This window comes from Diospyros lotus, chromosome 8, assembly GCF_014633365.1.
Source record: "Diospyros lotus cultivar Yz01 chromosome 8, ASM1463336v1, whole genome shotgun sequence".
Lineage (NCBI taxonomy): Eukaryota > Viridiplantae > Streptophyta > Magnoliopsida > Ericales > Ebenaceae > Diospyros > Diospyros lotus.
Genome location: NC_068345.1, coordinates 42,320,218 through 42,345,277, shown reverse-complemented (window position 1 = coordinate 42,345,277; position 25,060 = coordinate 42,320,218). Strand labels below are relative to the sequence as shown.

Genomic DNA, 25,060 nt, shown 5'->3' with positions numbered 1-25,060 from the left:
CAGACAGCTGAGCCACTGCTCTTTGTTTGGTTTTGGTACGGTACTGCACCAACAGACAACCACTTCCACCACCACACAAACTACTGAACTACTACTTCAGCTAGCCTAGCTTAGCCTAATTTTAATTTGTTTAGAGCGCTAGCTAGCTAGTCACTTGTTACAGATACGGGCATAAGACTGATCAATGCTGGCCACAGCAGGCGGCTGAGATGAACCCGCGGCAGCAGCGGCATTGTTATTATTGGGTGATATTGCGTCGTTGAGGAATCCAGCCATTCCTCCTGCTGCTGCTGCAGCAGGAGGAGGAGGAGCTCCAAAGAAGCCATGGTGGTGACCCAAGTGAAAAACAGGCGCAAAAGCTGCCGCAGCCGTGCTGGTGGAAGAAGGGACTAAATCCATGGTCCTCTTCATGACAGCCAGAGGGATATCGCCCCTTATGGAGCCGCGATCACCTTCAAACTCGCGGTAGCGGTTGAGATAGACGGTGAGAGGCTCAATGTAGTCGTCAAAGCCCAGTTTGCTCATGGCCCAGAGAACATCCTCAGCCGTGATGGTCTTGCGTTGCTCACGCTGGCAGCGTTCGTTGGCTTCTCCTGTGATGAAACTGATGAACTCAGACACGCATTCCTGGATGGTTTCCTTGGCGTCGTCCGAGATTTTGGCATGAGGAGGCAGCATTTTGCGCATGATTCTTATCACATTGGCAATTGGCATGAAACGGTCTTGCTCCCTCACCGTGCATTCATTACCACTGTCGTCCACGGCCACGGGGTTGTTACTGCTGCTTGAGTGGTTGTTCATCATCCCCGTGTTATTTGTATTGTCGTTCACCAATATCTGACGATCAGCCTGATGGCTCATGTTGATCTCTGGTAATTTCAGCCCTGCTGCAATTGACATTAATATTATATATAGAGACAAGTTCCCAAAAATCAGTTACTTCAGCTACAATTAGCTAGCAAGGCATACTAGCTACGCACTACTTCCAAAACTGATCAACAGGTAATTGATAATTCACAATGAGCACAAACTCATCACTGCACCACCGACATCTCTAGATATTGAAACAAATTAAGTGACCATGCGTTGATTAGAAAGAAACCATTTGCTTAATTATAACTGGTAGATGGTAATTGTATAAATCAAGGAGAATATAAATGATGGAAATTTTTAATATGATCCGGCCCCAATGACTATATATATTTATGATCCTATAAGAATAAGATAATATAACACTAATGGTTTAGTACGAAGAAATTACAAACCATTGGACATTTTTTTACAGACAAAACTAAAAATAATCCCAAACCTTATGACTTGAGATATTAACCACACCCTCTTAAGTATTATATTTATTGAGTTGTGGCACACCTTATGGACATACAAAGTCAATTATACCCCTGAATTAAGGGATCTTAGTTATTTACGAAAGCAAATAAAATAAGATTTTAATTTACAATCAAATTAAATTTTATGTAAGAGACTATCATCTCAATCAGAGTTGAATATGATCATAATAATTAATTGGCTAGGTAGGTAGCTAGGTTGTAACAACTATAAGATTAGCTATAGCTAATTAAGCGTCGCGCGTGTTAAGTCTCTGCTTGGGTAATGAGCTCCGACCCTCACAGACACAGGAATTAAATGCTGGACACAAATATACATATACAGGACTCGTTGAATTTGCATATATAGCAAGCTTAGTTTAGATAGAGTCTAAAGAATAGAGAGGTACGGAGAGAGTCCCACGACAAATTTGAGGTCTCGCGCAAACGAAACTCAAGCTGTGAGGGAGCGGTTTATGAGATTCATTTTGTACTTTATATATATATATATATATATATTCACACAGTCGACCCGGAAAAGCATAATAATAATTAATAAATTATAAACTTAAAGCCCCGTCCCCCGCTAAAAGAAACATAAAACCAGTGGCCATTGAGGCAAGGAAAGGTGAGAGAGAGTAGGTGGGGGATGATCTAGAGCGGGGAAGTATGCATGAACGCCAAGTGCTACGGCAGTGTGAAGGAGATACTGTGGGGGCCATTTACTGCATGCACGCCACTTGTTTTCATCATATTCTCTCTCCGTTTCGTCAGTTTCATGCGCAACCACCACCTCCGCCACCACCACCATCACCACTACTAGTACTTAGATTTATGGTGCTAGCTTAAATGCCGGAGCCAGTCCAAACAAAAAAATAAATACATATCGAGCAAAAATAAATAAATAAATAAATAAAGGAAACAAGGAACGGAGACGAACTTCGAAAAGTAAAGTAGGTTGCGATCGATCTGTCGATCAAGAAAGATCGATGAAATCATTTGCAGAACATCAAAATGTATGTACGAGCAAATGCCAGTAGTAGTACTGTTTGATCCAGTGAAAATCCAGTGAACAGTAATCAACCGCTGCATTTGAATGGATACACCAGGCAGATCGATCGTGAGAGCACCGATCGACAGGAAACTCGATCTTCCTCTCGCATTCAAAGATCGATACAAGACAAGCTGCAAACTAGCTAGTACTTATGAAACCTCTCTCTCTCTCTCTCTCACACACACACACACGCATATGCATGCTTCAAGACACAAAGAAAGTTCTCCAGCTCAAGTTCTTAATTCTGTGTGCATGTAAGATGTGCGAAAGCCTGAAACGGAGCTCCCTATCAATCTGATAGCAATCTAAAACCGAATATACATTTGCATGTGGTTGAAGATTAGATAGCTGAACCACACGGTTCGTCTTATGAAGAAAAAATAAGGTTGAAGGAAAAAGAAGAGCAGTGAAAAGGCTTAATCTCTTCGTTTAAAATTTGTAGGTTTTTAAGAATTTGTTTTATGGAGAGTACGTAGGAGGATCGATGTATATATATTTTTATACTTTACCAGGGGATGTCTGTGGGGTTCTGCGGTAGCCATGGAAGCCTCCGGTCCCTCCACGTTCCATCTCTCTCTCTCTCTCTCTCTCTCTCTCTCTCTCCGTCTGTCTGTATCTACTAGACTAGATGGACGGCCTGAAAATGAAACCAGATGGAGAAAATTTCTCAAGTCCCCTCATAAATTTATATGCCATTTTCTGCTACTTAAATTTCAATTAGATCCTTCTAGTATCTTGTATTCACACATAAGCTTTTTAAAAATTTGAAAAGTATGCACCAATCAATCTCCCTTACACATATATATATGCTTGCTTATACACATGTATTTATTTATAATTCCTAAATCATAGGGACAATATTGAAATTTTAGTTATTTTATATATATATATATATATATAAAGAGAGAGAGAGAGTAAGAGAGCAAGAGAGTTAAATATTGATAAAGAGTAAAGTAACTTATAAAATTGAGTTTATGAGAAATATTAAAAATTATTATAAAAGTTTGGATTAAGTCTGCTTTTTTTTATATTTACTTATATAAATTTCTAAATTTAGTAAAAAAAAGAAAGATTGAATATAAAAAGAAAAGGGCGAGAGTTCAGGTAAGTTAGGATGAACCGATCAGCGATGGGGTAGGGATTTTTGTGAAACTGGTGGTAAGTGAATTTGAGGGGTTTAAGCGTAATTATGAAACTGGGTGGGGGTGAAATGAAGGGTTTTTAAAAACAAAAGTGCGATCCACGTGGCACAAGGGCGTTGAGAACGAGGAAGAGTGCATTGCTGAAAGGTACCAATGGGCTTGACCCTTGACAGTTGGGTGCCAATGCCAGCTTTGACCCATCTCTCTCTCTCTCTCTCATCACCCCCTTTGTATTTAAACTTAAAAAACTCAATTTCCAACGATCTAAACTAATATCTCTTTACTTTTAAATTCGAATTTAGTGTTTATTGGTAGAGTATGCTTCATGGTTTTGCTTTGATTTTTTTTTTTTGGTTAATGGATCATCATGGATAATCTCTTTATTATCAAATTAAATGAAGATTTTTTTATGGCCTTATAATTAATTGTTTAGCCTCAAAGATTGGATAATCTCTTTGTCCACAACCAACCAAACCACACCACCACACCAGTCCCCAACCCACTGCTCGCAGTGAGTCCATACCCATTCAAGTAAAACAATTTATGTCTCTTAACAACTAATAAAAGCACAATTATTATTTTTTTTGTTTTTTGTTTTTCCCAATCACCCATCAAACTTGATCATGATAACAATATATACCAAAAGAGCTTCTCAAGAGATTTGACCAAAGGCTAAGTTGCGTACACTAATCCTCACCACACAAGTGAGGAGATACTGATCTTGATAGCAAAAAAAAAAAAAAAAAAATTAAAAACCGCACGTACGCACCAAATTAAGGGGCAATTAATATTTAATAACAGAGAAGAGATGCATAAATTAAACATGATCACCACACAAACAGTGCTAAGATGAGGGCGTATAAGAGGCTGGAAACAGGAACCATAGACATCAGGAAAGCCACCATAACAGGCGGTTCAGGCTGCAAGTAAAACGGAAATGTAGCCATGGATGACAGTACGAGTAAACCCAACAACAACAACGCACAATATCTGTTGCCAATGTTGTTCATCCCATCTCCAATTGCCACGCTCCATTCTATTCATTCTTTCTCCTCTATATATATCCCAGCTGCATGCCACTCACTGCTGAATATTATATATATTATTATATAAAATATATACACACAGCGTAACACACAGATACAGTAGTGCATAAATAAAGCAAGAACGCGAGGATCTTGATTCTCCCTTTCAATCTTACTTGTAATTCTCTCTGATCACCACTACCAGTTTTACATAGAAAAGTATATAATAGTTCACGGAGTAACAAATCCTGAGTTACCAAGTATACGTACCATTTCTTCCATTTTCATTTGGTCAGCTCATAAACGTAAAAGATCTCTTCCCAAACTTACCCCGTAGAGTAGAGTAGAGATGGTTTGTACTAATTGCCTCTCTTTTTCTTCTTTCCTTTTTGTGAAAATACGAATTCGATTCAATGCCAAACAGCCTCTTTAATGATAATCTTCATATACACAGACTCACAGTTCATTTGATTCTATATATATAGATTGAAGGGAAAATATGACATAAATGCAGTATATATATATATATGTCCTGCACCTACCCACAACTTTGCAATGTAATCTCATCAACATTACCATTTTATACAGAGAGAGGGCATATCCTATGTTTGATATTTCTTTTCTTTTAAAACCGTGTCACTATTTTAGGATGCCACATAATTCTATACGAATTTTAGTCTGCTTTTTTTTTTTTTTTTTTTTTTGTGTTTCAGTTTTTAATTTTAAATTTATTTTCAATTTTGTGTTTTGATAATCTGTTTTGAGATTTTGAAAACATATTTTTTTTTATTATTATGAAAAATTATTTCTTAAAACAGAAAATTTAAAAATCTATTTACTTTGAAATTTTTTTAAAAATTATTTTATAATATTTTATTCAATAAATTTAATTATTAAATAATAAAATTAACTCTTTTTAATAAAACTCTACTATTAAAATAAAATAATAAATTTAATTAATGAATTAATAACATCTGAACCATAATTTATATTCAATATTATTATACATAATTAATATATGTAATATAGAGTTTGCTCCCAACTTTTTCTTAGTCTTTCTCTACTTCCTAATCCTATGATTAAGATTTGTTCTATTCCAGCCATTCGCATTTTAATGTTTTTTAAGCCCGTAATAAAAAACATTGCCTTGCAGGCGCATGTCTAGTTTCCTGACGGACTTTTAAATCCTTAAAATGCTCTGATGTAATAAAAGAAAATTCCATCAATTGTTTATACATATGTATACTGTATTATATGTAATACCTCCGTCGTGTGTTCGTCTAGGATTTTATATGCATATATATATATATATACACATATTGTTCAAGCATTAAAAGTAGAACAGCCAAATACATAGAAGCATCAAGTCTACAACACCAATCCACTTTACGAACCTGCTTTTCCTTCTTTTCTTTTCCTTTCTTTTTTTTGTGTCTGCTTCATCCACATCAAATTAGATGTAAAGCTACAGGTTAAGACCAGAAAATCAATAAAGGTTGTCCAGGACTACAGGAGTATGAAACAGACATCAGGGTGAAGGGCGGAAGTGAGTTACCTAACATAATTCCAACAAATTCATCAAGGTCGCCAACCTATATAGTTGAAGCCAGATTCTGAAGTTCAAAAATATTTACTTCTTCGTACTCTTGTCCTCAATCTCATTCTTTATAACATGAGAACATTATCCTGCATTAATTAGTCCACTTTTATATAGGATGTCCAATTCCTGAAAATATGGACAAGTTCTACCATTATCACGATGCTGCTTTCCATTCTCCATCACTACTCTTTTATAGTACTTGTTGATGTTATCCCATTTCTCTTTACACTTCTTTGCACTCCGGCTATAGCCCATGTTAGACAATTCAACAGCTACCTCTTCCCATACAGAACCTTTGGCACCCTTCATTAACTTATGTTCCAAAGCAGTCCGAATTGTAATGAGAGCTTGTACTTCAGATTTTGGCCATCTCTTATTACTGGAATCACATCTGAGATCCTTCACATTTTGTATTTCAGCTTCAGCTTTGTCTAGGCATGAAGTTTTCAATGATCTAGGGATTTGGATTTCATGGCCCAGAAAATCCTCAATAAAGGAAATTATAGCTAGGCTACGAGATCTCTCTTCCATTCTTATTTCCTCATCCTTTTTGGCCCTTTCAATCTCTTGTTGCTTCCAAGCCTCTTCTCTCACTATTCGTTCATCTTCCTTTTTCTCTATCATCTTCATCAGCTGGTTATGCATATGCTCCTGCTTCTGGATCACCTTCCTCATCATGTTTTTCAGAAAGAACTTAAGCATTTTCCCTGCTTTTCTCTTTCTCTTACGATTTACAGGTTCCATCATGGCTTTTGATGAATCACCATCATCATCTGAAGATGAGCTGAAACAGAGAAAAAAAGAACATAAATATTTAGACTCAGTTTGTTTCAACAGGAATGACTTGGTCCAGGATGTTAAGGGGCTATTTAGTTGTGAAAAACAGTCTCAGTTTTTCGGAAAAATTATTCCGCAGAAAATGAAAAATTAGAGAACTTGTGCAAATACAAAAACTTTTCAAATATTTTTTTTTTTCCAAAATTGAACTAAACATGGACAACTCCTAGAATGAGTTTTCTAACAAGTTTTCCTTGCTAGTTTGGAGATTTGGAAAATGTGGTTCTCCAGCAATTTTTTTGCCAAATCATCTCTATCTCCTTCTCTAACACAAGATAGACAAGAGAAAAATGAAAACTGGAGATTTTATAAAGCCTTTGAGATAGAAAACTACAAACCATTTACCATAACTAAACAGCCCTAAAAGGATTCTAAAAATTGCTTCAGTACCATTTTAGAATTTATATCACCGTATATATCCTCCCCTTACAGGAGATAAAGGACATAGAAATAACTAGAGAGCTACAGTTCGTGTAACTATTGTAGCTAACCCTCACATAGGCTTGGTATCTTGTTTTGTTCATATTCTCCCCCCCTGTGACCATGAGACACTGTAACTTATTATGAACTATAATTTTCCTCAATTTGACCACGGCTGTAAATTCAATACTGGTTGTCCTGATCAACTGCTGATGGGCACAATTATAAACTCAAAAATCAGAATACACTGTTCTCTTGCTTTATCTTTGAGAATCTTACATGTACTTTTCTTAGTTTAGGAAGCCAAAATCGATTGAATCACAACTCTTTCAAGAAACAGAAAACATACTCTTTCCATCCTATTATTTTGTCTACGTTTTAACTATCATCCATGGTAACCATCACCAAAATCATTGACACTGCTTGAAAGATGCCCCAGTCACCTAAAGATCACTGCAATCAAGCAGATTCCTGCACCCCTAACACCTTTCCAAATCTAGTAACAGTATCCACGACCATGATAAATCTGAAGAAATAATAAGTACACATTCTAGTCAAACCGGCTGCAGCTTCACTATCAACATCTCAAAGCCCCCGTAGCAAAAACACTACCGAGTATAATTCAGATTGAAGACAGATTTATCTCTGGACTGGGTCAACCTAGTAAAAGGCCAAGAAAATAAAAAATAACAAAAAAAAGATGCAGCCTGGATAGTTTACACAAATCAGAATCCAAGTTATAGAAAGTGCAAAGTGACAATAATTTGGCCAGATGAAGTATGTCACCTTTGCTAACCCCAAATTTTTGTTTTTCAAATGGAGGTCGGGAATTAATTACTGCTATAATTTGAGTTGCTTTTGTGAAATTATAGAAAAATGATGGGCTTTTTCCATGACAACTGCACCTTTCCTCCCTGGTTTAAAGCATCGAGACACATTTATAATAGAAAATAAACTTTTAGTAGACAAGAGTAATCAGTAGAAAAGAAAACGGCAATAAACTGCTCCGTACTTACTGGCAACTCAATACAAGAAGAATCATTGAATCCGCTATATATTGTCTATGCACGCAAGTATGCAAACACATATCAGAGATGAAAAGTAATACCTCAATTCGGCTTCCAAAAGATGGCTTTCGGAGATAAAATCCACGAATTCTGCTTTCATCTCCGTCCCCGTTGGACTCACTGCCGGAACATCCATTCGCGGCAAACCGTTTCCAGCGACAACGTTGCCACTTCCAAGGTCCGGCAAAGTGTTGGAACACTTTTCACGTACTCCATTGACCAAAAGCAACTTTTCCGGTGAGAGCTGAGCCAGAAACCCTAACTTTCCGTGACAGCTCAGCGAGGCTTCCCCAGCCCCTCTCCTTTCAGACATCACCGGATCCGAGTACTCCGGAAATGTCCGGCCGTTGCATCTGATAGGGCGGAGCTTCTGAGGCGGCAGTTGGGAGCGGTGGTGGTCGATCTCCGGTGGACAAATCTCCGCCATGCGATCATCGTAAAGCATATCAGCCGGTTCAGGGAAGGGTGTCAAGTGTTCGGGGAAGCCAACGAGGTTCGTTGGTGTTTGCCGGCGGCCGGAGAACTCTTCCATCGCCAGCCTAGCCGTATGGTTAAAACAATAAAGCGGCGGAAGTGGCTTAGATTAGATGGGTGAAAGGAGGCCCTGGTAAAATGGAGAGAGAGAGAGAGAGAGAGAGAGAGAGAGTAAAATGGGGGTAAATGATCAAACATGAATATTCGGGAGATACCCTTATACTTTTGCGTATTATTGGAATGAACCCCCTAGACTGTAGCAAGACGTGTCCCTTGAGGAGGGCGCGTATCATCATGCCTCTGGCGCACTGTAGCTCGCCGTCGCAGCCCAGTCAAGTCCAGGTTCAATTTCTCTTCGGAAGAATCAAATATCGGTCGTACGGCCGTAACCGGTAAAACACAATAAACTTTTGAGTTCTTCTTCTGGTTCTGTATATAAATAATAATCGACTGCAGGCGTACACGCACGGAGAGTCCCAATTTGGAAGCACAAAGAATAAAAAATGATCGGATCTCTTTGTAGACCCTCTTTCTTCCTGTGCTTCACGGGGAGGAATCTCTGCCCTTTCACGAAACGTCCTCCCAGAGGTCCTCCTCACTTTTATTTTAGGCCTATAATAACTAGAATCACCAGAAAATTAGCCTTCTCTCTTCTTTTTTTGGTTTCATTTTACGCACGACACGAACTAGCTATGAATTCAATTATTACCTGTTCTTTTTGTAAAACTTGTAGGCATAAGCAGAATCAAGGTCCAATTCGGCAGTGGATTCAAGTCCGTGGCATCGGAAGAGAAGGACGTGCAGCAAATCAGCAAACTATTAACGGGTCTGAATGACGAGCATGGAGGCGTTATTGTGGAAATGACCACCGACCCCATGGACGCTGCTCTATTTGTTCCTTTACTCAGAGCTTCCGTTGCGCATTGGCAGCAACAGGTATACTGTATACACTCCCCCGCGATTCACGATTCAACTCCAATTTCTCCGCTTCAATGGATTTTCCAGTAAAAATCTGATAGTTTTCCTTTTTTTTCAATTGGATACGACCTGTTGTTCAATTCAATTTTGTTTCTTTTTTCTTTATTTTTCTATTTACCTTTTCTCACATTAGCAAATTCACGTTGAGTTGCCGCAGCTACAAGATGATGTCCACGACTTGTACCTAATTGCCGGTGACATTTGTTCATGCTAATTCATACGTGAATTTATTTTGCAGGGTAAGAAGGGTGTTTGGATTAAATTGCCTGTCGAGCTTGTAAATCTTGTTGAACCTGCTGTCAAGGTGAGCCCTTTGCCTACCTCCCCTTTTTTGGAGGCCACTCTCAAGACAGTAGAACCCTCATCTCGGTTCTTGAATAAGAACATGAGCTAACATTGGTTATGGAAGTGGTTGTTTATTTGCCATGCATGTTTAACTGATATTATTTTGCATTGTATGACTACTGTTTCATTCTTCCTTGGACAGGAGGGATTTTATTTCCACCATGCTGAGCCAAAGTACTTGATGCTTGTGAATTGGATCCCTAAAACCACTAATACAATTCCAGCCAATGCCAGTCACCGTGTAGGCATTGGCGCATTTGTCATGAATGAAAAGAAAGAGGTATTCCTTGCAGTAGAACTACCTTCTGATCATGATTGTGGAAGAAGTTTGAGGTCAAATTGTCTTTTCCTTGTTCAAATGGCATTGGCAGAAGGTTGTGACTGAAGTTCACCATCTTCAGATAAATTCTAATAACTGCTCATTTTGAATGGCATCAGATACAATTACTGGAATTTGATATAAGCAAATGGGTGTATCTTTGGTATGGTAAAAGGGAGCTCACTTCTGTTCCAGGTCTGCTTTGCAAGTTGGAAGTACTGTTTTCTTCTGAGTTTGTGGTTCAGGGGGAAACTGCTTTCTTGAAGCCAATTTGTAGTTAACATCTCTTGGTTCCTTTTTCATGTATTCGAACAGTCCTACTCTCTCTCTCAATAATTTGTTCCTTTGGGAAAATTTCATCATCACTCGCCCATCTTCGTAGTTGCATCAATGAACTATTTGACTAGTTTTCTCTGCAATTGGTGATACCTGCTTTAGTTTAGTAATAATATTCAGTTGTTGCAGCTTTGTAAGATGCAGGCTGGCCATCAATGTTTTAACTTGTCGATAGTTACTATGTGTAACGTCCCGAATTCTTGTAAATCCCGAAATTTTGAAAAATAAATAATAGTTGGTTGTGGTTATTATTGAATATTTGAAAATTTTGGAGAAAATATTTATTTATGGTGTTTTGAGGAAATGAAAAATTAAGGTAATTAATTATTTTACTTGGGAGTAATTATGGAAATAATGGAAATTGGAGCAAAAGTCACCTTAAATATAAAATGGGTGCAATATGAAGCAAGGATGTGGTTGGACCGAGTGGCTGGCTGTGCGTGTGTGCACATGAGGGGTAGGGGATCGAGCCTTCGCAGGCGCAAAGGAAGAGCTAGGAATTTTTATTCCCAGCTAGGCGCCAAATGGTGCCGTTTCGGGGCGCCATGAGGCGCCCAGCGCGTAGGCACGCGCGGCCTTGCCGTGCGCATGCCATGCACGTGGCCGCGCGGCCCTCCTGGCCGCGCCAGGTGGCAGCCCTAGGCTGCCTTCTGTTTTTGTCTTCTACTTTTGTCCGCCACAGCCTAAATCCTCTTCACATTTTGATGCAATTACTCTTGGAACTTGAGGAGAATATAAATGATATTGTTCTAAGAGTGGACTACCCAATTATGCTCTGAAATGAGTAATTTAAGAGAATGCTCAGTGAGGGAGAGTATAAATAGGGAGTCTGGGAGTGCAATTGAAGGCAGAAGAAATGAACGTGAAATTGGGGAGAAACAGAAGCAGTAAGGTATGTTCAATTTCAAAGCTATTTTATCATTAGTCAATTAGTGAATTGATTAGTAAGGTGGTGTATTAGCTTAGTTAAGTTAAAGTTTATTCTAATTAGTTAATTTAATTATTAGTTAGTTACCTAAATTAATTAGCAAGGGACAATGTCTAAATTAGTTAATTAGTTAATTAATAACTTAGTGGATTCGGTAGTTAAATGAATTTAATTACGGGTTGACCTTGCTTTGAAAATATTTTTGTTAAGGGATTTGAGTGCGTCAACGGTACAAATTATCAGGCGGCACGTATCTCGAGATAAGAGTTTAATATGCTCTGTGTGTAAATTACTTTTGTCATGGCTTTCATAAGATGTTGAGGGAGTGCCTAGGCATGAGACTGTGGATTTCTAACCATGGGAGTCTCGAGATAGGGTCTTGGAGGAAACCACTAGGGGCCACCTAGAGCTTGAGATAGGTGCTGTGGACGGGCTTGCATGCATGTTGCACTTCATATTTATCTATGATGTCATACTTAATAATTTATTGCATTGCATATTATCTTTACTGAGTCCTAGGACTCATCTCTTTCATTCCCACTAACCACACAGATAGTTCGGGGTCCGGTAAAGGGAAGGCGGTGTATGTCAAAGACCAGCCGAATGATGAGAATAGCAACCCATGACGGGAATGCAACCTAATAATTTGTGTAATTATTTGTGGTTGTGTTGAATGCTATTTGTATTTCCCAGTTGGACTTGTTACTTTTAATGAGTACTTTGTGTGAGTAAATTTGCTATACTCTAATTGCAGCTTATTAATCTGCTCACAAGACACATGTCAGATTCGAGATTCGAGTGTCCTTCCGCTGCAAATGAGTTTTAGACCTTGAGTCCTTAATGGCCGGAGGCGGTGAAACTTGGACCCCACCCAAGGCGCCCACTTTATTTTTATCCCCCCGTTGTTAGGGCACAGCTGGCCTCCGGAGTGGGACCTACTGACGTAACCTTGGGTTACGGTGACACCTGGTAGTGGGGACGGGGCGTCACACTATGTGAACTATATAGGCATACTAGATGCTTCTTAGTGCTGCAACAATGCTTCTTCTTCACATGCAAGCATCTTGTGCAAGTTTTTTGTGTGTGTGTGAAATTATTGTTTTCTTTATTCACTTTAGCCAATATAGTTCTTATTACTGAATCTTCTTGATGACTGGCTATGATAATATATATATATCTCTTTCTCCCTTAGCTGGATCTTGATCATCTTACCTACTTATACCTATTTTTAGCTAGAAGTGACTAGTGAGTTGAAACACATCCACTGGTGTATTCTTACTTTCACTACATTCTTTGACCAAATTTGATTCAAGAAAGTAGGAGTCATCTATTCTACCTTTGCTATTTTAGATCTTGACACTAGATTCTCTCTCTCTCACACACACACGCACACGCACACGTGCGCACACACACACAGCGCTCGTGTGTCAAGTTTTGTTATCAATTAATAAGCATCCTTGCCTATCTGTAACAGTGGCTTCTTGTAACTCTCTTTCTTTCTGGTATTGCAAGATGCCCATTGTCTTTTCATTCAGTGCACAAATTTGTAACCATATAATGAATGACTAGCTTGAGTTTGCAATTTTCACTCTTTGTTAGGTGCTGGTGGTCCAAGAAAAGAGTGGAAGATTTCGTGGAATGGGAGTGTGGAAATTTCCTACTGGAGTTGTTGATGCTGTATGTACATTTGGACAATTTCCTAAGAACAGCTTTCAAAAATGCGCTCTGTGCATTTCCTGCATTTACTGAGATCTTTTGTCAACAGGGTGAAGATATTTGTGATGCTGCTGTTAGAGAAGTAAAAGAAGAGACAGGAGTAAGTAACAAATGCTCAATTCTTATTTATTCTCTTGCTATTGATTGTATATGGATCTTGATGTGCCTAATAATAGTTTTGGTCACTTGTTGGATTTTGCTGCTGCAGATTGACACTAAATTTGTGGAAATACTAGCATTCAGGTGTGAGCCCCCTCCCCCTTAATGGCTTACTCCATCAGCATTGAAACTTCTTCATTTGTGCATTCTTCCAAATTTTAAGCTATATATGTCATGTAGTCCAGTATCTGGGACAATGGGTGAGTTATCTTGGGTCTGTGAGTATTATTCAAATATTAGAAAGTGCCTTTTTGAGATGCAACAATCTCTTGCTTACTTTGAGGGTGAGAAACCAACTTGCTTTCCCTACATCATGTGTTTGCTATAAAATTGGTCCTGGCATTTTGTCATGATCCTAGGAGGTGAGCTAGGGTATGAAAGGAAGATCGAGAATGATAAGAGAAGAATTTGGGGAAGAGATCAGTTGAGAGGGAGAAATTAGCAGCAAGAAGATAAGGGAGGAGATCACCGAGAGAGAGAGAGAGAGAGGGGGGGAGAAATATTAGAGAGAAAATAGAGTATTCAATTCATTTTCATCATATCCCCTTCCTACAGTTGAGGCAATATATATATAGTTTCGCTTAGCTACCAAACAAAGCTCTCTAATTGTTGTTGACAAAATACAACAATTAAAATTTGTGATGTGGGGTCCATTCGAGCTTGTTGTCGAGTGAGGTTAGGTTGCTGTAAAAGATGTCGCCTCAAGGGAGTTTGCTGCTAGGATGCTCTTCGCAGGGATTCGCCATTAACTCTTGCCACTAGTTCTTGCCATAAGATCTCGCCATAAGCTCTCACTACAAGATCTCGCCACTAGCTCTCGCCACTAGCTCTTGCCACTAGCTCTTGCCACAAGCTTTTTGCTTTCGCCGCTAGGTCTCGCCACAAGCTTTTTCCTTTGCCACGAGGTCTTGCTGCAAGGATTTTTGTCTTTGTCGCTAGGTCTCGCCGCAAGGCTTTTTGCCTTTGCCGCTAGGTCTCGCCGCAAGGCTTTTTGCTTCGCCGCTAGGTTCGCCGCAAGGATTTGACTCTGTTGATGCTCAAAAAATGGGTTAGAGGGCTCGCGGGAATCTTCCCCCGCGAAGACCCTCCGATGCCAAAGTCAGTCTCGGATTCCAATGAGTATTCACGAAAATAGTAAAAGTGTATTCAAAGTGACAAGATTTACTGAAGTTGGAAGTCCTCGTTAATGTCCTGTAGCTGAGTATTTATAGGGTACGATTCTCAAGGGTGGTTGGTGTCGACACGTGGCGATTGCCGAATGGAGACAATTTCAACGAATAAGGGGGATCACTGCGAACTTGCCGCGAGGCAGCTTGTGGCAGGGTGCCGCGGGGCTAGCCCTCGCGGCTAGCCAACAAGTGGCCGCAAGGCTAGCGGCTAGCCAACAAGTGGTCGCAAGGCTAAGCCTTGCGGCCAGCCAATAAGTGGCTGCAAGGCTGACCCTTGCGGCCAGCCTCTGTAGCCTTGCGGCCACCCACTATGGGGCTGCAAGCTTCCTCGCGGCAACATGCCGTGAGCAGCTTGCGGCAATTAGCCGCAAGGAGGCTCACGGCAACCTACTGCGAGGCCCATCCTCGCGACAGGCTGCCGCAAGATTGGCAGTAGCTGGCGACAATTCTTTTGCCGCCAGCCTCCTCATTTTTTTGCATGTTTTACCCTCTTTTTTTCATGGCACTACAATTGCCCCCTACTATTCTGTTTTGTCTTTTAGACGAAATTGAAAGTAAAAATATTAGCCAAGGAGTCGGGTCTAGCACCTTGACTCAACCAAGTGTTCTAGAATGCCCAAAAGATCTTATTTCGACCAGGGGCTTCGACTAGGGGCTGGAGTACCAAATTATCTCTGGGCAACCACGCCCTTGTTAGATAGGCTCCACTGCGGAATTCTTGCCGGGTGTCCGAGCTTGCCGGGAGGTCTAGGCGCCGGATCAGCTAAGGAGTCGGGTCTAGCTCGGGAGCATAGCTCCAGACTCAGTTAATGGATCTCGACGAGCCTACGGGCACAGCCTCCGGAGCATCCGGTGATCCCATGATGGATCATAGCGCTCTGGCTATTGTGTTCTCCATGTCCGTCTTTCAGGGTTAGCTTACTTCAGGGAACCTGGGTTTAGCCAGTGGTCCGATGCGGGATTCTTACCAGGCATCCGAGTTTGCCGGGAGACCTAGGCGCCAGATTAATCAAGGAGTCAGGTCTAGCCAAAAGGCATAGTACCCAACTCAAGCGAGGGATCTAGGTGAGTCTGCGGGCATAGACATTGGATGTTCTGATGATCCGGGGCCAACTCATGGCCATAGGCACCAGATTGCAACTGGATGACTCAACTCCGATAAGCGGGGTCATGGCAGAGTTGTCATAGGGTTGTTTTCTTCATGCCTTCCTTGGGCCTGTCTACCTCAGGGGATCTGGGTTTGGCCAGTGGTTCGGCGCGGGGATTCCTGCCAGACATCCAAGTTTGCCAGGAGACCTAGGCGCCAGATCAACCAAGGGGTCGGGTCTAGTCAAAAAAGGCATAGCACCTAACTCAAGCGAGGGATTTGGGTGAGTCTGCGGTCATAGACATCGGATGTTCTGGTGATCCTGGGCCAACTCGTGGTCATCGGTACCAGATTGCAATTGGGCGAGTTGACCTTCGGGAGCGGTCTTACGCTAGAGCTATCAGGTGATCACTTCACTTCTTTTCTGCCTTCCTAGGGCCAGTCTACCTCAGGGAATCTGGGTTTGGCCAGTGGTCTAGCACGGGATTCCTACCAGACATCCGAGTTTGTCGGGAGACCTTGGCACTAGATCAACCAAGGAGTCGGGTCTAGCCAAAAAGACATAGCACCGAACTCAAACGAGGGATCCGGGTGAGTCTGCGGGCATAGGCATCGGATGTTCTGGTAATCCTGGGCCAACCCGTGGTCATCGGCACCAGATTGTCGCTAGGCGACTTGACCTATTGGAAGCGAGTTATGCTTGAGCCGCTATACTTGCATGACACATACAAATAATCTGGGCTCATGCAGATTTTACGTGGTTCGGCTTATAGTTTTGCCTACTCCACGGGAATACATGGGATATATTCTTTTATTTATCCGGGGATGTTATTACAATGGAGAATTAAAGACAATTCCGGCCTCCAACCGGGTCGAGTAACGCTTCTGATAACAGGCTTGACTCTACGTCTCGTGCTTCGTCCCTTCCCCTGGGGCTAAAGCCGGGAAGTACCTCTCGAGTTGCACGGTGTTCCAAGCTTTTCCTATCGCCTCGCTTTGTGGTGTCGGTAGTGTGCACCTATTGGGGTCTATCATCTTTTGGATTTTGTAAGGTCCTTCGCACTTCGGGCTGGGTTTCCCTTCCCCTGCGTCCAAAATTTCCATTTGGGTGACAAACTGTTCTGCTTGATTGAACAACTCAGTCACAGAATTTGGTTCGGAGAAAGCTAAGGATCTTCTAAGCGGGGTGTATGTAGTTCCGTTTAGTAGGGCTGGCACCGCTAACCCGACTGGGAGATCCCTTACTTCTTTCGTCGTGGCTCTGAATCGCTCGATGTATTGCTTCAGGGATTCATTCGACTTCTACTGTAAGCTCATTAGATATATTGCACTCTTCTTCTTCGGGAGATAGACGGAGAACGCATTTAGGAATTCTTTCTTCAATTGTTCGAATGATCGTATATGTCCTGCTAGTAACTCGGTGAACCACTGTTGAGCTTGTCCTGTCAGGGAGAGTGGGAAAGCCCTGCATCTCGTGACCTTATTCCATCCATGTAGCACGACTACTACGACAAAATGTTGTAAATGCTTCTCGGGGTCTTCCCTTCCCGAGTATATCGAAAGGTGCGGCAGTTCGAACCTTGGTTGCACTGGTCGCCTTTGGAGTTCTCCAGATAGAGGGAACCCTTTCGAGGGAGTTACCTTTGGTATCATCATTACTTGCCTCTGTTCTAGCACCTCTTCTATGAGGCGTTTAATGTCGGACACGCTGAGTGTTTCTTGGTTCCTTTCATTTTGGCAAAGAGATGGGTCATGAGACACTCTCGAGTAAGTGTTTTCTACTGTCTCTCTACACGTGGGAGCTTTTTTCGCCCTCTTGTTATTTTTTCTTCTCGAGTCCGTTACTTCCGGGACTTGACTATTTAGCCCTGGAATTCTGATTCTTGTCCCCTGCCAAGGGGCTCTTGAAGGGTTGTTCTGGGATCTCCGATGTTCTACCCTTGTATCGATTTGTCCCATGTGGGGAATGTGAATGTCCAGTCTTAGTTCACATAACAAAGCAGTGACTTGCTGTAGTCTTCTCATATTCTCCTCATTGTTCACCCTGAGTTCATCATTCTGTTGTTTCAGCTCATCAAAGTTCTTCCGCAATAGTTCATAATCTGAGAGTAAGACTGTGGGTGGAGTATTCTTGAAGTCCCCACGAGATTTCGATGTGGAATTGAAGACTGTCCAAAGGAGTGTTGTTCCTGACTAGCGGGCACTGCATGGGGGACTTGTTCCTCTTGCCCTGTCTTGTATCTCCTCAATCTAGCTATGTGTGCTTTTCCTTGCTCTGAATGCTCCATGCCCCCCAGTCTGATGGTATGGTTGCATTCGAGCACAAGAAAGTTCTCGGAACGCACTTCGTTGTTAGGGTGATCTATTGAAAATTCTGGTACTGTAGAGTGCACCTAGTGGGAGCTTTTCGTGGCTCCCGTCCTGGTACGAGCGCTCCTTTGGGTGGGGTTAGGCGGGCTCGCCCAACTGGCTGATCTTGTCCCTCTCGGCATTTTGTGCTAAAATTGGCTTTTTGTTGCGTTTCCCACAGACGGCGTCAAATTGTTGTTGCCAAAATACAACAATTAAAATTTGTGATGTGGGGTCCACTCGAGCTTGTTGTCGGGTGAGGTTAGGTTGCCTTAAAAGATGTCGTCTCAAGGGAATTTGCCGCTAGGATGCTCATCGCAGGGATTCGCCACTAACTCTTGCCACCAGCTCTCGCCACTAGCTCTCGCCACTAGCTCTAGCCACAAGTTCTCGCCACTAGCTCTCGCCCACTAGCTCTTGCCACTAAGCTCTTGCCACTAGCTCTCGCCACTAGCTCTCGCCACTAGCTTTTTGCTTTCGCCGCTAGGTCTCGCCGCAAGCTTTTTCCTTTGCCACGAGGTCTCGCCGCAAGGCTTTCTGCCTTCGCCGCCAGGTTTCGCCGCAAGGCTTTTTGCTTTGCCGCTAGGTTCGCCACAAGAATTTGACCCTGTTGATGCTCAAAAAATGGGTTAGAGGGCTCGCGGGAATCTTCCCCCGCGAAGACCCTTCGATGCCAAAGTCAGTCTCGGATCCCAATGAGTATTCACGAAAATAGTAAAAGTGTATTCAAAGTGACAAGATTTACCGAAGTTGGAAGTCCTCATTAATGTCCTGTAGCCGGGTATTTATAGGGCACGATTCTCAAGGGTGGCTGGTGTCGACACGTGACGATTGTCGAATGGAGACAATTTCAACGAATAAGGGGGATCACTGCGAACCTGCCGCGGGACAGCTTGTGGCAGGGTGCCGCGGGACTAGCCTTCGCGGCTAGCCAATAAGTGGCCGCAAGGCTCAGCCTTGCGGCCACCCACTGTGGGGCTGCAAGCTTCCTCGCAGCAACATGCTGCGAGGCAGCTAATTGCCGCAAGGAGGCTCGCGGTAGCTTGCCGCGAGGCCCATCCTCGCGACAGGCTGCCGCGAGATTGGCAGCAGCTGGCGACAATTCTTTTGCTGCCAACCTCCTCATTTTTTTGCATTTTTTACCCTCTTTTTTCCATGGCACCACATTAACCAACTAAGCTACAAGACAAAAAAGGAAAATAACAGAATAACAACACCCATGTGCTATAACCGAATTACAAAAATACCCCCTAACTGTAATTGTAACTCAATTACAACTTTGCCCCTATAATACCCAAGGTCGTGACAATCCCCCCCCCCCGCCGAAATGTTTCTTGTCCCTAAGAAACTTATTACCACCTAGCCGTTGCTTCTTTATCCAATGCCCATCTTCACCCAGTGGTTTCTTCTTCGCTTTTCCTTCTTCTTATCTTGTTTTTCCCTTTTCTTTTGCCTTCTCTTTTCTTTCTCCTCAGCAACAACAACATTATGTCTTGCTGCCACACCAATTTCAACCATCCGCCTCTTCCTTAGTGTCGTTAAAAATGGTTCCAAATGTGCCGTCAGCCCTACAACCCCATCCTTTTCAATTATGGACATAATTTCAATTCTCTCTGCAGGTAAAAACCTGTACATTACCTCCAACTCTTCTTGCCGCAATGTTACCTTTGCTTTGTCTTGTGTGCCCGTGCTAATGACACACATGTGAGATGTTCCAAGCAAGGTGCCCGGTGCAGTCCCTTGTTCATTTTCCTCAAGTACTTGGTGAAGAGGCTTTTCTGGCTCCTTCTGCTGCTTTTAGAAATCAATAGAATCAAGTGTCTCAGCACTAGTAAGAATGCTTGAGAGACTGCCATTCTCCAATTCCTCTTCCTCACCCTCTTCTTCCATGTACTCCTCAGCCCTCTCTACCTTCTCGCTGCCCATTTTATCCCAAGCCAAAGAATCCTTAGCTTTTGGTAGGTCCAAAATGGGAGGAAGGATTTTAGTCCCAATATTTGTGTAGATTGAGGGTCCTTCAGTCAGATTTTCTTGATCCAATGCTATTCCATTTCCCACAAACTTCTGATTCAAAACACCCCCAAATCCTGCAGCCCATGCATTAGCCAACGAGGGTAATGAGTTGGCATCTTCCTTGTCAATTTTGCCTAAACTGGTATACTTCTTCTGCTCAACATTGGAGGTGAGCAATGAATTTGCTTCCCGCCTCCCCATTTTCTCCTTCAGCGGCTCTATTTTGAGGAATTCGTCTTTGTTAAAACTCCCGCGATAATCATTGAAATATTCAGTGGGGAAGTTGTAATGATACTTCTTGATTAGTATCATCGCAAATTCCTGTAGCTTCTCGCGGAACATACGGCCAAATTCCTTGCACTCTTCATCAATCTCACTTCTTTTTTTCCTTGTCCCCATGGCTGATCTCCTTCTCAAAATCCTTTCCCCATGTTTGATGCTTTTGGTCAACTGAAAATGCAGCCTTCTTTGGCTGCCATAGAGGCTCCATTCCAATTGAAAATGAAGCATTCTGCTTCATGTATGTACTGACGCCCCTAACTTCACGAGTAGGATACCCCACTGAAAATGCAGCACTGGTCCGCTGCAATTGAGGCTCCTCTCTTGCTTGAAAATTAGCCACTGAAAAGAAAGCATCATTCGGCTGCAATTGAGACCTCATCTCCTTTTGATATCTGCTTCACAGCAAGCACCTAGGATAAACGATTGCCTCTCAACCCTCAACAGTCTTCAATTTCTTAGCAAGATGAGCCCCCTACCTTCCAAATCAATGCTTATGTCAGCAGTCACCAAAGAAACTGCTGTAAACTCACCTATGTCGGCCTCAATTCAGCAAAATAATCGGACTCCAGATCCTCTTCACTTCATTTACCAGAATTCCACCTCTGTCACATTCGTAAATCAGCTGGCGTGGCTTTAACAAATCTGATAAGAGAGTTCGCCTAACTTGCCGGAAATCACGACCAATAATCGTTGGCCTGTTCCACCAGTTTCTACAAGCCGCTTCTAAAGATTAAATAGAAATTCAGATTGGCTAACCTGCTTCGCCTTCCTTGTTTGAACAACCACGTTGGCAGTAATATCCCAAGAACCGATTGGAATCTTCTTAGCTCAATCGTCATCCAAGTCCTCATCCCGAACTCCGAGCCTAATTGCTGTCCAACAGACACCTTCCAAATCAGATCGGAAGCTCAATTTATCTGCCGTCACCCAATCATCGTCCACTGGTTGCGTCCATTGGCTCAGTCTTGTAATTTATTGAAATTTTGCTGGGATTTGCTTTGCGTTCCCTTTTCAGTCTCAAATAGTAGCAAATGCTCCACCCCCGTGCTTTAGAATCAATTTTTGAGGGTCACCCGTAGCGACTATGGATCAGACGCTAAGAATTTCCAAACTCCAGTTCGCGAATCCTCCTGGGTTGCTTGTCTTCAAGTCTAGTTTAGATTACTGGAGTCTTGGCTACGATCCAATCCTCCTACTTCTCCTTCGCGTCTTCACTGGAAGTTACTGTTTCTTGAATCGCCTTCAAGCGACATGGAATTACTGTTGGAAGCACTGGGCCTGCTCCTATCCCAAAAATTGAATGGAAATTCAGATTAGCCAGCTCGTTACAGTTAGGAGAATAAGTTTGCTCTGTGATGCCTTCCGATTGGGACCGTGAGGTGATTAGAAATCACTTGACCCTGCTTCTCTCTCAATTCTTCCTTGTTTGACAAGGGCTATTCACCGAATCCGTTTGAATTGGTTGTGACAGCCTTCCTCACCCCTATCGTCAACTCTAGTGGAGCTCCTGCAACCTGTCTTCCGCTTCAGTCGCACGCGCCTAGGTCGTCTGCTTCATCTTTGACAGACTCACGCTCGCCTTGGATAGTCGCAACATTTCCAAGTCCAAATCGCGATCTCCTGGCTGTTCGCGTCACCCTCTGGTCACCCACTTTAGTCGTTCGACCAACCCACGTCACTGCTGTTGCTCCCTAAGCTTGCTTGGATGGTCGAGGTCGACTCCATTACCATCCTTCAAAGTCGCCTTCGGAAGTGAGTCTCGTCCTTGTCTTTAGCAACCTGACTCGCTTCCGACACTATTACTTGACTTCGCCAGACGATGCGCAAATGGCAGGCCACGAGCTTTTGAGAACGCATTTGACGGACTCCCTCACCAACCGCGAGCGTTATCTGTTCGCAACGCTTCGCCTCACCCAAAATCGCTTCTCACCGTTTGGGTTGGGCTTGCTTGCTCGTCTGGAAGTTCCAATCAACTGGAATCAAATCCACACGCCGCCGAAATTCGCCTTACCACAATCGCCAAGGAAAATCGCTCACCACAGTAGTCGCCTTCAATTGGAATCAAATCCACAGCCAAGGATTAACTGTTCTGATACCATTTGTCATGATCCTAGGAGGTGAGCCAGGGTATGAAAGGAAGATGGAGAATGATAAGAGAAGAATTTGGGGAAGAGATCAATTGAGAGGGAGAAATCAGCAAGAAGATAAGGGAGGAGATCACCGAGAGAGAGGGAGGAGAAATATTAGAGAGAAAATAGTGTATTCAATTCATTTTCATTATATCCCCTTTCTACAGCTGAGACAATATATATATAGTCTCATTTAGCTACCAAACAAAGTTCTTCAACCAACTAAACTACAAGACAAAAAGGGAAAATAACAGAATAACAACACCCATATGCTGTAACCGAAGTACAAAAATACTCCCTAACTGTAATTGTAACTCAATTACAGCTTTGCCCCTGTAATACCCAAGATCGTGACACATTTCCTTCATCTTGGAGAGCTAGAGTGCATTTTTTAACCATGCATCTCATAGACTTCTAGTTTGGACTTGTTACTTTTCTAAGTTCTTTTATTTATCTACATTGTTTGCACTCTTCTTCACTTGATTTACAGACAAAGTCACAAATCATTCTTTGAGAAGTCAGATTTATTCTTTGCCTGCCTGCTGCAACCCCTGTCCTTCCACATACAAAAGCAGGAGGCAGAGATAGAGGCTGCACAGGTGAATATTGGTCAAATAATTGTAAGCAATTACTTCGTTTTTAATTTTTCAAGAGGGCTATGCAAACTGATTCATTTCTATCCTGCTGCGATTACAAATTGGATAATCCTGCAGCAACATGAATGTGACTTGAACCACTGTTAAGTAACCGCCGAAATCAGTTTATCTGTTTCTCTCCCTAGATGATGGGTGTGATTGCTTTAGGACTTTCAGTGGGTTTTCAACTGAAACTTGAGTGTTGAAGAAATGCCAAACTGTTCAGATAACATCGTTATGGAAACAAGGTTCCTGATGTAAATTGCTTCCGTGGTTGCTAGTGTCCTGTTGTGTCTGGGTTCAATTGACTCACTTTTATTGTGACTGTTGGTAATGTATTCAATAAGTTGTGAATAGGTGGGTATCATATTGTTGTCTTGATTCTTGCTGCTCACAGTGGATGCCATTCGAGGAATATGCAGCTCAGCAGTTTGTTCAGAAACATGAACTTCTTAAGAACATCGCTGACATATGCTTAGCGAAGAGGGAGGGAACGTACTCTGGCTTCTCCCCGGTGCCCACAACTACAAGCTTTTCTGACAAAAGAAGCTACTTGTACTTGAATGAGCAGGGCCTGAAGGGAAGGGTGACTAATTAATTAACTGGTTCTCACAGCCCATGAAGTTCCAAGTTACAGGGTAACCAGTGGCTGTTGTCCAATTATAACTAGATACACTATTATTTGATTGATTTAAGTGTACATTCCCCATGTTAGCTTGATGCTAAAAGTAAAACAAACCGGCCGGTTGCAGGTTAGAAGGTGGTGTGTCGATATTTTGTTTCCCGAGAATATAAGCTGTGCTGTTATGTTTGCCTTAATTGATTCTTATTCCCAGCTAGTTCTGCTTATGAAGCTCATGCAAACATGCATATATACAAGCTTAATTATCGTTTTTGTAACAAAATCTTCACGTAAATCCATAGAATGATAGGCCTTTTGCCGTATGTGATATGTGCTGTTCTCTTCTGTTGACTACCTTAGAATAGAAATGAGCAAAGAATGATGAGATTGAAACGGGGGGGAGTGGGAAAGGGAGATGGGAGGATGATGTTTTAACTGCATTAGTAGCAGCAGCAGCAGCAGATATTAGAATAGGCTCTTCAGTTGGGAGTGGGATTTTTGATTGCTGGAGCCGTTGCTACGTGGAGTGAGGTAGTGGTTCGGGATTGCTGTTTTGTCATATGTGGTTGGAGTAGTTAGAGGTGGGGGATCTGATAATAATAAGGAATCGGGGAATAGAGAAAGAAGAGGGAGATCGAGGAGATGAGTGGGGGTGGGCCCACACATCCAATTCACGGTGGATTTCTGTCATACGTGGCTGTTGTAAACCCACAAATAATCCAAGAGGAGGTACTTACTATATTGAGCCAGAGCCAGTAATGGTGGCAGCCCAAATCCCAATCCATGCTCGTAGTGGAGGTGCTGATGAGTGGAATGTCATATTTTTTTTTTTTTTTTTTTAGGGTCCAAAATCTGTTGGCAAATGGTATGCGTATGAAATGATAAATGTGCTTTTCAGGTTTGAAACAACTAACTGAGTTCAGTTCAGTTGGCATTTTCTGTGTATTCATGGAAGTATAACGTTAATTTGGACTTCTTGTGTTAATTTCATCTGTTACTATGCCAGTAGCGATATTGTGAGTTTGAAACTTACAAGTTGTGAGTGAGAA

General features: G+C 42.2%; 3 protein-coding genes across 7 annotated transcripts; 1 reads left to right on the top strand and 2 right to left on the bottom strand.

Annotated features, from left to right (window-relative positions):
- On the bottom strand, positions 1-2,976 carry LOC127808315 (nuclear transcription factor Y subunit B-6). Of its 2 annotated transcripts, none has more exons than XM_052346809.1 (2): positions 2,889-2,976; positions 1-887 (listed from the first exon to the last, which is right to left on the bottom strand). In XM_052346809.1, exons 1-2 carry the CDS (start codon positions 2,947-2,949, stop codon positions 151-153), a joined length of 798 nt encoding a protein of 265 aa, XP_052202769.1. In that variant the 5' UTR covers positions 2,950-2,976; the 3' UTR covers positions 1-150. The 2 variants fall into 2 exon arrangements, with proteins under 2 accessions (XP_052202769.1, XP_052202770.1); XM_052346810.1 differs by having other exon boundaries at positions 1-884.
- Positions 2,977-5,876: 2,900 nt separating this feature from the next.
- On the bottom strand, positions 5,877-9,002 carry LOC127807991 (trihelix transcription factor GTL1). Its single transcript, XM_052346277.1, has 2 exons — positions 8,512-9,002; positions 5,877-6,930 (listed from the first exon to the last, which is right to left on the bottom strand). Exons 1-2 carry the CDS (start codon positions 9,000-9,002, stop codon positions 6,228-6,230), a joined length of 1,194 nt encoding a protein of 397 aa, XP_052202237.1. The 3' UTR covers positions 5,877-6,227.
- A 156-nt stretch (positions 9,003-9,158) lies between these two features.
- LOC127807992 (nudix hydrolase 2) lies at positions 9,159-24,208 on the top strand. Of its 4 annotated transcripts, XM_052346279.1 has the most exons (10): positions 9,159-9,336; positions 9,401-9,532; positions 9,678-9,880; positions 10,161-10,226; positions 10,410-10,547; positions 13,450-13,527; positions 13,616-13,666; positions 13,775-13,809; positions 23,245-23,353; positions 23,787-24,208. In XM_052346279.1, the coding sequence occupies exons 2-10, from the start codon at positions 9,448-9,450 to the stop codon at positions 23,985-23,987; spliced, it is 966 nt and encodes a 321-aa protein (XP_052202239.1). In that variant the 5' UTR covers positions 9,159-9,336; positions 9,401-9,447; the 3' UTR covers positions 23,988-24,208. The 4 variants fall into 4 exon arrangements, with proteins under 4 accessions (XP_052202239.1, XP_052202238.1, XP_052202240.1 ...); XM_052346278.1 differs by having other exon boundaries at positions 9,193-9,336; positions 13,616-13,809; XM_052346280.1 differs by having other exon boundaries at positions 9,193-9,336; positions 13,616-13,809; positions 23,468-23,924.
- Positions 24,209-25,060: the final 852 nt, after the last annotated feature.

Bases quoted from the DNA above. Each gene is read 5' to 3' on its own strand.
- LOC127808315 (XM_052346809.1), bottom strand. From the start codon at position 2,949: ATGGAACGTGGAGGGACCGGAGGCTTCCATGGCTACCGCAGAACCCCA. The intron at 888-2,888 runs GTAAAGTATAAA...TGTCAATTGCAG, and splicing joins AACCCCACAGACATCCCCTG to CAGGGCTGAAATTACCAGAG.
- LOC127807991 (XM_052346277.1), bottom strand. From the start codon at position 9,002: ATGGAAGAGTTCTCCGGCCGCCGGCAAACACCAACGAACCTCGTTGGC. The intron at 6,931-8,511 runs GTATTACTTTTC...TCTCTGTTTCAG, and splicing joins CTTTTGGAAGCCGAATTGAG to CTCATCTTCAGATGATGATG.
- LOC127807992 (XM_052346278.1), top strand. From the start codon at position 9,448: ATGATCGGATCTCTTTGTAGACCCTCTTTCTTCCTGTGCTTCACGGGG. The intron at 10,227-10,409 runs GTGAGCCCTTTG...TTCCTTGGACAG, and splicing joins TTGTTGAACCTGCTGTCAAG to GAGGGATTTTATTTCCACCA. The intron at 10,548-13,449 runs GTATTCCTTGCA...ACTCTTTGTTAG, and splicing joins TCATGAATGAAAAGAAAGAG to GTGCTGGTGGTCCAAGAAAA.